Source organism: Helianthus annuus, chromosome 7 (genome assembly GCF_002127325.2).
Source record: "Helianthus annuus cultivar XRQ/B chromosome 7, HanXRQr2.0-SUNRISE, whole genome shotgun sequence".
Taxonomy (NCBI): Eukaryota; Viridiplantae; Streptophyta; class Magnoliopsida; order Asterales; family Asteraceae; genus Helianthus; species Helianthus annuus.
In genome coordinates this window covers 47,285,912-47,298,145 of record NC_035439.2, presented here as the reverse complement: position 1 = coordinate 47,298,145, position 12,234 = coordinate 47,285,912, and the positions used below count along the sequence as shown (strand labels likewise).

Sequence of the window (12,234 nt, the reverse complement as noted above, 5' to 3'; positions counted from 1 at the left end):
TTTTCCCATATTAAAACCAAGTTCTCTATAACCAATGGCTCTGATACCAATCTGTCACACCCCCAAAATCCACCTGCGGAGTATCACCGCTTGGGAGCGTGACTGACCAGGATCAAGCCATCAATCATATTGAACATAGCATAATATAAATAAAATAGTTCGTAAAACTTCATTCAATACAATTGATGTTCCAAACCAAACATAGTATCAATAGCGGAAGCATAAGTAAATAACCCAAAGTAAACCATAAGTTCAAATATTCGAAATGTTAAACATAGTGTTCATGATCCGTTGCCCACAACGACCCGCTTCTCCAGTGCAAGCTCCATAAGTACCTAAGGTCCTGCAAGGCATGTAACAGAATGATCAACAAACTAGTTGAGCGAGTTCACAGTAAGTAAGTGCGTAACAGTAAGTAACGGGTGGCTCTACTGGGCCGATAGTAAGTTATACAGGTGGGGGCTTCCCATGTTATGTGACCACTAGACTATTCGTATCAACTACTCATATCATCCCTGTTCTTCTTCAGAGAACAGTAGCGCGTATGGGGTGTACGTAGGTCTTACGTACGTATCCTTCATAACCGAGGATAGGAGACGCGGGGGTGTACGTGAATTTCACGTACGTATCCATTGTACCGAGGATAGAAGTAAGTAATGCGTACACGTAGGTTTTACGTGCGTGCCTGACATCCGAGGCATTAATTGGCATATGACCACGTAGGTGTTATCCTAACCTACGGAACCGTCCTGACATCCGAGGACCATGGTAGGTGATAGTCTAGGAAAAGCATATATACGTTCTTAGTCAATGGTAACCTTTATCCCATTCCCACGACCCGGGAATCCCATGCCTTAGTAGGAGTGTGAACTCACCTTGGTTTGCTCGGTATGCTAGGTTATGCACTCACAAGTAATTAATCAAGTCCTATTGTATGCACGTATAACAAATCAGTTCATGTTCGAAATGATACGCTAGTAATCTAATATCACATAGTGCTTGATAGCCAATATCATGTATCAATCATGTATCACGTAACAGTTAACCCATTCATACAATTCACGTAATTCATATGAACATTTACAGGATCATGCACCTCTCAAAAACTCAGACAAGTATGGGGGGGGGAGTCTCCCCTGTTCAGCACTCATACAACCTCAGACATATAATCAGCACATAAATTCGGACATGGTTGGTCATGTTTTAAACTCGGTCCAATAGGCATTCATTATACAACCCCTTAAACTCGGCCCAACCATTTAATCAATAAACTCGGACCAATTACTTATCAATAAACTCGGTCCAATTATTCAACAATAAACTCGGACCAATTGTTTAATCATAAACTTGGACCAATTGTTTAACATAATAAACTCGGACAACTTCAATTACTTAAACTCGGACCAAGGTGGTCCAATTAAACTCGGACCATTATTGTTCACATGATACTCGGACCAATCAATTTCATTATACTCGGACCACAACAACAATTCATTATACTCGGACCACAACACTTTCATTATACTTGGACTACAACAATTAATTATACTCGGACCATAGAGAGTCCATTAAACTCGGACCTTAAGGACTTATTATACTCGGATAACCTTTCAACAATATACTCGGACCAACAACATTTACTAAACTCGGTCCAAAGTCACATTTACTAAACTCGGTCCAAAGTGGCTTGTATTAAACTCGGACTAAACAACATCATATTAAACTCAGACATTCACTGTGCACAGAACCTCAGGCAACAACTTTCATCCTACGATCTTGTGATTCAAGCAGTTACGTAAATCATTCAAGCAAACCCTAAATCTAATCATATGACGGCAGATAACAAGATTATTCAATCGATGTTAAACCACAACAATCATCACAATAATAACCTATCAAGCATGCATCTAATCATCGTCGTAATCTCAACTATCCAGGATTAAATCACAGAATATCACATGAGCAATTAGGGTTTTCCATGAACACATTCCATGAACACAAAATCAAGAAATCAATCAACAATCAATCATGAACAATGATTAAACAATTACCTTGAATGATTCTAGAGGAAGAGGAATCAAGTGTGATGATTTTCTTGCCAATGATGAGGGTGATGATTGCTAGGGAGCCAAAGAAATGAGAGTACGTGCTTGAATTCTTGTGAAAAGTGATTAGTGAAGTTTAGATTAGGGTTAAGTATTTAGGATTTCACTAATTACCATCTACATCCCTAAGTATTATAATTTACAAATGCACACCATCTCATAACTGTTTCATAGTTCCACCACCAAGTTTACACATTTGACAAGTTTCACAAATAACCAACAACTATACACAATCAAACAATCAAAACATATATAATTTCATGGCAATCAATACATGATCGTGCAATAAATACGAAATAGAAATCTTGGAAATTTGAGTTGTCACAAATGTGACAACTGCCACTTTTCGGTAACATTCATACACTTAAAATACTCATTTTTTTGCTACATTTTTATGCATTTTGAACACCCGAACTGCGTATTTCGTGACATACACTTAGAATACTCATGGAATACTTACTTAGGATGCACATGATTCATTTTTATTGAATACATTTGAAATAGTTAAAACAATGCATCGAAAACACATCCTCACTACTTGTACTTAATTGCGGTTGCATTTTAATAGAATCACCGGGGTAACCCTTTACCCAAAAAAACTACTAGAAAAGCACCTAGTAAACTAGTATTCTGACGAAAACGCAGGATTCGCAGAAACCATTTAGACGACATCTTTAGGACTCAGACAAAAGTCCAACATCTAATATACATTAAACCCTAACTAGGAATGCAAGGGTTTGATTTAAAAATTTTCAGAGTAAGACTAAAAACTACCCGAAAAGCACTAAAAGTGACAATTTCAACACTTTTCCGCAGAAATTCTGCAGAAATCAGCCATTTTATATTTTACAACATGTAAAGGTACATAGAATTCATATGAGGATACATTCGGGTACCATCCGAACCAATATCTACATCAGTTCACACAAGTTACACAAGCTTAGCGTTCAAATAACAACTAACGGAAACAACGCGAAATGATTATCCGAACAATATCAACTCTTTTTTTTAGTGACCATCTAATGTTATTTGGATCATGTTAGACTAGTAATGGTCACTAAACACATTTAAAACACTAAAACACTTAAGCATATGAAGTTTCCTAACATTTCACCTAAGTAAACTAACACTTTTACACTAATAAAACAAGTTACAACATGTGGGACCCACTTTTTTTTACCTTGTCTCCACAAATATCTTGGTTTTTACCTTTAGTTTCAAGTGGTTAAACCAAGTGGACAAGTTGGTGAATTTGGTGAAGACTTATAACAATTAGTTACCATAATCAACAAAGCTCATTACTTCACTTTTCACCTTTCTTTACACACAAATAAGAAACTCTCTCAACATTCATCTTTTTAGCCAAGAACACCCACCAAAAACTTTCATTTTGAAGCCTTTCTTTGATGATCAAGATGGAACTTGAAGATACATAAGATGATCTAAGGATACTACAAGAAGAAGCAAACTTTTTCTTCCATTCCATAGCTTCCAAACATAAAGATCAACACTTTTTCTTTTCTTTGATCATCATATAGATCATCCCTAGCCACAAGTGCTAGTAGTAAGCTTCTAAAAATCTCTTTTTCATACTTATTTATGTATTATTTGTTTAAAGAACATGTAATAAAATAAACAATCATACAAAATTGTCACATCCCGACCACGTAAAACAACAAAACATGGCGGAAACATCGGGGAGTGTTGTAACAGAATCATTGTTTCACAACCATGGATTAAACAATTTCGTTTTATTGAATTAAATGTATTACAATGTCTTAACAACGAAGAAAAATATAACATAGTTAACTAGTCTTGCATCTTTTAATGTCACTAAGGCCTCATCCAATCCTACGTGAGCATGCATCAATATCATCATCAAATATCATCAACTATAGTACCTGAAACACATGTGAAAATACATCAACATAAAAATGCCGGCGAGTACATAGGTTTTGTGAAAATAGGATTCATGACTTAGATTTAAGAAAATGTTTAATGAAAACTTGTCATGAATCCAGTTTAAGTGTTTGCTTTTATAAAACGTTTGGAAAGCGATAATAAGGTAGATGATATGTAAAAGAGTAATGTAAGGTTAAATGAATAACCAAGTAAAAATGAGTTTATATAAAATAAGTTGTTCATAAAACAATGTCTTGTGAAAAATATGTCTAAACTGAAATGATTTAAACAACGCTGCGATATGTAATATCATACAAACACTTATATATTGGAAGTACCAGCGGCGTATCCACCATGCTTGTATCATATTACACATGCCTCGTCACTTAAATCACTTACCCAAACCAACCACCTGTCAAATGTCTATGTTTAAACCAATTGCCAAATGTATTGAATAATATGTCAAATGTTTATGTCAAAATGTACATCATGTAATGTATAACCAATGTCAAAAATGTTTATGTGTCAACTGTAAATCATGTAATGTGTAACCAAAATGATATGTATGGCTAGCGAAATGCATCAACTAAACCATAGGTGAAAATGCACAAAACAAAGTATTGAACTAAAACTTGGTTTAACTCAAAGTTATGTTTTGTGGAAATGCATGCTATACTGATACAAACACTTATGCGGTATGTTAAACGCATACATTCAAGCCTTGAGACAGCAGGATAACCTTAGATCATATTACACATGCCTCGTTACTTAAATCACTTACCCAAGCCAACCACCAATGTCAAATGTCTATGTTTAAACCAATTGCCAAATGTATTGAATAATATGTCAAATGTTTATGTCAAAATGTACATCATGTAATGTATAACCAATGTCAAAAATGTTTATGTGTCAACTGTAAATCATGTAATGTGTAACCAAAATGATATGTATGGCTAGAGAAATGCATCAACTAAACCATAGGTGAAAATGCACAAAACAAAGTATTGAACTAAAACTTGGTTTAACTCAAAGTTATGTTTTGTGGAAATGATACAAAGACTTATGCGGTATGTTAAACGCATACATTCAAGCCTTGAGACAACAGGATAACCTTAGAGTAAAAGTTATCACAAAGAAATGTTTTCGGATTCGGTCATTCCATCCATCCAAACAAACCTAGGATTTTAGGAACGGGATTTGTCAAGTCCTATGGTACCACTACCTACTACCGAGCGGCATGATCGGTGTTAATGAATGTAATAAAGATCCGTTAAACAAATCAAATGTTATACCAAATGTAAGCATGTGATGTGATGTGAATGTACTAAGTATGAACTAAATGAACATACATAGCATGAAAAGGTAATGTAAATCAAATGTACTAAGTATGATGAACATACATAGCATGTGATGTAAAACAATGCACTAAGTATGCTAAGTTAACATACAAAGCGGAAAAGTCATGTAAATCAATATGCTAGCATGCTCAGTAAACATAGATAGCAGAAAAAGCAATGTAAAACAATGTGCTAGCATGTTAAGTAAACATACATAGCAAAAGAAATGAGTGTAAAAAAGCTTGGCGATTTGTTGGCAAACCCTAATGCTCTCTCTCTAGCTTGGCGATTTGTTCCTCATGAATCCTCAGATCTTCTTCGTGATTTCTTGTATAACAGTCTGTGATTAGGGATTGATTTATTAATCTCTATAACGAACTCATTAGCAAGCTTGATCGGTTTTAATCTAGGTTTTTTTCGCTTTCTTTCTGTTCATTCGCCTCATTATTTTTGTGTTTTCCTAACGTCTTGTATAGTCTTTTTGGATTTTCGATCCTACTATATTAGGTTATTGATTATCCAGGTCTACTATATGATTCGGAAGGTGCATGGAATAGGGTTTTGCTAGAATTAGGGTTTTCTTTTTCTTTCGGTTTGTTTTCTTGTTGAGGATCTGGTTTCGGCTGGTGTTTTCGGTGCATGGTTTTCTATTTTGCTGGTGTTTGGAGAAAGGTGATTATTTCATTATTGATGATCGTTCTAAACCTGATAATACTGTTCTGGGAGATCGTGGTAAGCCGCCATTACCGTACAAAGGGCTAGCCAGTCGTATTGTCCACATTGATGGTAACCCGGTTCTACCCAGGAGAGGATCAATACAAGTATCTCAGCAGGAGTCTAAAAAGTTTAACGTAATAGACGAATTAACCAAGATCACTACTCCGGTCTCTTTATCGGAGTGTGAGGTTGTAGAGACAGAGTTGGCAGGTGATGTTGAGACTCAAGGAACTTTTCCGGTCAATGAATCTATAGCTAAGCCTATGTCATATGCTGATTCGGTAAGTGCTCAGAATTTAAAGAAAATTAATTTCCATTCCCTGGCTAGTTCCGTAATGCATGATGGTTGTGATATTGTGTTGCCGAGGGAATCTGTCCGTACGGTGCAAGATAAGCTGGCTAATACCCTTTACGGGTACTTTCTAGGAGATCGTGTGGCTTTCCCAGTGGTCGATTACTTTGTGCGTGTGAACTGGAAAAAATATGGTTTACAGAAAACTATGATGAATGCGAACGGCTTTTTCTTCTTCAAATTTAAAGATGAAATTGGTATGTCGAATGTTCTTAAGGATGGGCCATGGATAATTCGGTCTCAACCTTTGTTTCTTAATAATTGGACCTCAACTACTAAACTTGAAAAGAAGGAGGTTAAGAAGGTTCAAGTATGGGTTAAAATTCATGAGGTGCCTATTGCGGCCTACACGGAAGATGGTCTTAGCCTGATTGCAACAACTATTGGGGAACCAAAGATGCTGGATTCGTTTACTACGTCTATGTGCATGACTCATGGGGTAGGAGTAGCTATGCTAGAGCCCTAATTGAAATCTCGGCTGATAAAGACTTTCGGGAGGAAATTACTATGGCCATTCCTGAATCTGAAGGGGAGGGTTTTATTAAAGAAACGATGTATGTGGAGTATGAATGGAGTCCGCATCGGTGTGCTACTTGTTGTGTGTTTGGCCACAATATTGATGCTTGTCCGAAACAACCTATGAAACCAATCAAGGCTTTGCATGAGGAGCACAAGCGAAATGTTCAAAAAAATCGATCAACAAAAAAGATGCATGTTGTGGATCAGGATGGGTACACAGAAGTCCATGGTAAGAAAGCTGCTAAAAAAGTTGGAATTCCTGTCAATAAGCAAAAATCTAGATTCGAATATCGTCCTGTAGGGCCGAAACCAAAGGGAGACAGTAACAAAGCTTCGAGTTCGAACAGTAATAGATCGAATAACCCATTTGATATTCTTAATGAAGTGGATGCTGACTCGGGTGCCACTATCAAGAATTCGGGTATGGACAATGAGGATACTGATGACGATGTAGAAGAAGTGTACAATGAAACGGATGGTTTTATGATGGAAGGTACTCTTAATATAAAAAGCAAAGGGGCAAGCACTCCTTCTCCGATAGTTAACAATGGTTAGTATCGCGACATGGAATATAAGGGGGTTGAACCGCGCTCTCAAACAGAAGGAGGTTCGTCAGGCAGTCAGAGATTTTAATTTGAGCTTGTGTGTGATTTTAGAGTCTCATGTGGATGTTGGTAATATGGGTAAAGTTTGTAACTCCGTGTTTCGCTCGTGGGATTGGAGTTCAAATGGAGGGTGTTGTGACAAAGGCACGAGAATTATTATCGGATGGAACCCGGCTATTTTTGATGTGATGATTCTGTCGCAGTCTCCTCAGGTTATGCATATTCAGCTTGTTTTTAAAATTGATAAAAGAATGGTGTTTTGCTCTTTCGTTTATGCTGATAACTATTATGTCTCTCGTAAAGAATTATGGCATAATTTGTCCTTGCACAAAGTCCTGGTTGGGAATAAACCTTGGTGTATCATGGGTGATTTTAACACGGCTCTGAATATTGAAGATAATTCTATGGGATCGTCGTCGGTATCTATTGGCATGAGAGATTTTCAAGAGTGTGTGGATGATATTGAGGTTGTTGATATTAACCGAATGGGGATCCATTATACTTGGAGCCAAAAGCCAAAAAATGGGGTAGGCCTTATGAAGAAAATTGATCGAGTTATGGGAAACACTCCCTTTGTTGCTGAATACCCGAACTCTGTTGCCTTTTTCAAGCCATACAGACTTTCTGATCATTGTCCGTGTTTGTTATCGTTTCCGGAAGCTGGTATAGTGAAGCCGAGGTCGTTCAAATTTGCTAACTTTTCGGTTTTCAAACCGGAATTTTTGGGAATTGTTAAAAATGTTTGGGATTCTACTGTGAGCGGTGTGCATTAGTTCCGTTTGGTCAAGAAACTTCGGTTGCTTAAGCATCCGCTTCGCTCTTTGTTATTCAAACAAGGAAATCTTCACAAGAAAGTGGAAGCTCTTCAATCGAAACTAGATGATATTCAGCAAAGTGTTGACCAAGACCCGAATAATGTTGATCTCCGTGTGGCTGAAAAGGAGACTAGCCGTGATCTCCTAGAAGCTTCGCTGGACGAGGAGCGTTTTCTGAAACAAAAGTCAAAGGTTGATTGGTTAAGGGTGGGTGATACGAACTCTGCTTTTTTCCATTCTTCTCTAAAAATCAGAAATCATTGTAGCCGAATAGATGTGATTAAAGATTCGGATGGAAATCTCTATGAAGGTGATGCGGTTTTTCAAGCTTTTGTTAATCATTATCAGAAGTTTTTTGGTACTCAAGGGGATATTTCTCTCTCTCTCCGGCTCCAGATTTATTTTCTAAAGTCATTGATCCTTAGAAAGCTTCTCATATGATTCGACAAGTAACTGTGGAGGAGGTAAAAAAAAAGCGATGTTTTCTATTGGTATTGACAAAGCTCCTGGTCCGGATGGCTATACAGCGGCTTTCTTTAAAAGCGCTTGGCCTATTATAGGTAATGATGTTACTTGTGCCATCTTGGATTTTTTTGAAACAGGTAATCTTCTTTGGGAATTGAATCACACGACTATTGTTCTTATTCCGAAGGTGCCTACTCCTGCGACTGTTATTGACTATCGACCAATTGCTTGTTGTAACGTTTTATACAAGTGTATAAGCAAGATTGTTGCTGATAGAATTAAAGGTGTGCTAAATGACATTGTTAGCATTAATCAATCGGCGTTTGTTCCAGGAAGGAGAATATCTGATAATATTATACTCACGCAAGAATTGATGCATAATTACCATAGAAGTACGGGTCCTCCTCGATGTGCGTTTAAAGTTGATATACAGAAAGCTTATGACACTGTTGATTGGAGATTCCTCAAGAGTGTTTTGCTTGGTTTTGGTTTTCACGGCAAGATGGTGGATTGGATCATGGTTTTGGTCTCTACGGCATCGTTTTCGATCTGTGTCAATGGCTCTATGCATGGTTTCTTCAAAGGTAGCCGCGGTTTAAGACAAGGGGACCCGATTTCCCCTTATCTTTTTACTCTAGTCATGGAAGTCCTAACGGCCATTCTTCAACATGCGGTTCGTATTGATTCATCCTTTAAATTTCATAACAAATGTGAAAGACAGCAAATTATAAACCTTTGTTTTGCGGATGACTTGTTCATTTTTGCTAGAGGAGAAGTCAACTTGGCGAGATGCATTTTGACATCTCTTTCTAATTTTACAAAGATGTCGGGGTTAGTTCCTAGTAATCAGAAAAACACGATTTTCTTTTGAAATGTTAACATTCATGTCAAAGATGCTATTCTGAATATTATGCCATTTGTGGAAGGAAAATTGCCTGTCAGATATTTGGGTGTGCCTCTAATTTCTTCTAGACTTGGTTATAACGATTCTCGAGTTCTTATCGAAAGATTAGAGAAACGAATCACGAACTGGAGGAACAAGTTGCTCTCTTTTGCTGGTAGACTTCAACTTATTATTTATGTCCTCTCTTCCATGCATATTTATTGGTCGTCTGTGTTTATCCTGCCGGCTCGGATAATTCAGGAGCTAGAAGCTAGAATGCGAAACTTCCTTTGGTCTCAAGAGAGTTCGTTTAACAAAGGTAAATCTAAAGTTTCTTGGAAGACTGTTTGTACTCCAAAATATGAAGGGGTTTGGGCATTAGACGAATTGGGGATATGAATAAGGCTCTTATGCCATCTCACATTTGGAGTATCGTTTCTAAGCGAGATTCGTTGTGGGTTCAGTGGGTTCATAGCTATCATTTAAAAGGTAAGAGCTTTTGGGTTTGCAAAACTCCTGCTAATTGTTGTTAGTCTTGGAGGAAATTGATTCAGTTGCGCCCTATGATCAGAAAACATATATGGTCGGATGTAGGTAATGGTGCGAGGACTTCGGCCTGGTTCGATTTTTGGTGTGATCCGGGTCCGTTAAGTGACTTTCTATCTCCGAGAACCATTACCGATGCGGACTTTAAGCTAGATGATTCAGTGGCTAATGTCTATTCTAGTGATTCTTGGAGATGGCCTACGGCTTGGAGAGATTTGTTTCCGGTGCTCATCCATCTAGATCAGATGCACTTAATTCCAACAAAACAAGATAGACTATTTTGGAAGGATGGTAATGATTTAACCGAGTTCTCTTCGTCGAATGTTTGGCATTCGGTTCGGTACAAGGAGCCGGAAGTTAACTGGTGCAATATTGTTTGGTTCTCGCAGTGTATCCCTCGGCATGCTTTTATGATGTGGTTGGTCATGAAAGGTAAACTTATAACTTAAGAAAAAATTCTGAAGTGGGATATTTCAAGGCGAAAAAATATGAATATGATGTGTTGTCTTTTGTGCTATGAGAACTTTGATTCTCATCCTCACCTATTCTTTGAATGTAAATTTTCATCTCAAGTTTGGCATATAGTGAGGCAAAAGGTGGGTATGTCATCGGTTACCCCGAAATGGAGGGATATTGTAGATTGGTTACTTGCTCGTGCTCGGTCAAAATCGGTTGCGGTCTATGTTGCTAAGCTTCTAATGGCGGCTGCTTCTTATTTCATATGGCAAGAGAGGAATAATCGTTATTCAAAAACCAGCTGAGACCCCCGGAAGTGGTTAGTGAAGTTATTTTAAAGACGGTAAGATACAAGCTTATGGGAGCAAAGTTAAAGAATACTGCTAATGTGCGGAAGCTTCTTGAAGATTGGGATATTTGTGGGGAAGTCGTTAATGATGATGGCGGCTGATTAGTGTACTTTGTGTTTTTGGTTTTCTAGAGTTTAGTCTATTAGTCTCATTGTTAGTTTTTCTGGTTACTTTTGGTTGATGTTTGTTATACTTTCATGGGGCCTGTCCCATGATTGAACTAGTGTAGGCACTCTACACTACTTGTTTTATTTGGTTGTGAATATATAGAATCACCGGGGTAACCCTTTACCCAAAAAAAGAAATGAGTGTAAAACAATGTGCTAGTATGCTAAGAAAACATACATACCAAAAGAAATGTAATGCAAAACAATGTGCTAGCATGTTAAGTAAACATACATAGCAAAACATAATGAAATCATGTACTAATAGTGTACTAATGAACATAGCAAGTATATGATATGAAAAGACGAAAAGCACAAAAGTAACAACTAGGCACATGTGTTTCACCCCAAAATGTTTGAAAAACAGTAAAAGAGGGGACTATGTACTCACTTGAGGGTGCTTAGAAGTCTTGAACAACAACCAAGCAAAGCTAGAGGGATCACGGAATCAAACGGCACCCTATATAGATAACTACATAAATAAACGGACCTATCGGAGGATCCGGTAGTACGAGGGTTCATAAACAAAATAAGTGTGGGAACTTATGTAATATGGTTTAACAAAGCCTACATACTAAAACGAAACCTATCCTATGGGCTTTTGACCCGTTACGACCCGTTTAGGTAGCTTATGCTACTTTAACGCGTCGTTTGCGTAAAACGCCTACGGACTGCTTAACTAGTCCTATGAAAAGTAAAATATGCCTTAACATGTCTAATATAGTTACCTAATAAGTTTAGATGTCAAAATTTAGGTTTTTTTTTTTGGGTAAAGGGTTACCCCGGTAAAATTTTATAAAATAATCAATAAGTACACAGGTGTGCCTGACACAGCACACACAGCTAGCCTTGGCATACCAAGACTTGGAAAACCAGAAACAAACAAAACCAGAATCAACACAACCAGTTTAATCAAAAAAACACAACCTAGAAAAACGACCACAACAACTAAGCACTAACTAGGAACCCTACAATCGAACTGCTTCAGCCCGGGTCCTCATCCATAGCCCTTGACGGG

At 37.5% G+C, this 12,234-nt stretch overlaps 1 protein-coding gene across 1 annotated transcript; it reads left to right on the top strand.

The window, feature by feature from the left end:
- The first annotated feature begins 6,920 nt into the window (after positions 1-6,920).
- On the top strand, positions 6,921-11,007 carry LOC110942480. Its single transcript, XM_022184257.1, has 7 exons — positions 6,921-7,482; positions 7,589-8,299; positions 8,375-8,710; positions 8,955-9,648; positions 10,068-10,189; positions 10,295-10,678; positions 10,832-11,007. Exons 1-7 carry the CDS (start codon positions 6,921-6,923, stop codon positions 11,005-11,007), a joined length of 2,985 nt encoding a protein of 994 aa, XP_022039949.1.
- The last annotated feature ends 1,227 nt before the right edge of the window (positions 11,008-12,234 follow it).

Coding starts and splice junctions, on each gene's coding strand:
- LOC110942480 (XM_022184257.1), top strand. CDS start 6,921: ATGGCCATTCCTGAATCTGAAGGGGAGGGTTTTATTAAAGAAACGATG. Junction 8,300..8,374: donor TTGGGATTCTACTGTGAGCG/GTGTGCATTAGT, acceptor TATTCAAACAAG/GAAATCTTCACAAGAAAGTG. Junction 10,679..10,831: donor GATGTGGTTGGTCATGAAAG/GTAAACTTATAA, acceptor TTTGGCATATAG/TGAGGCAAAAGGTGGGTATG.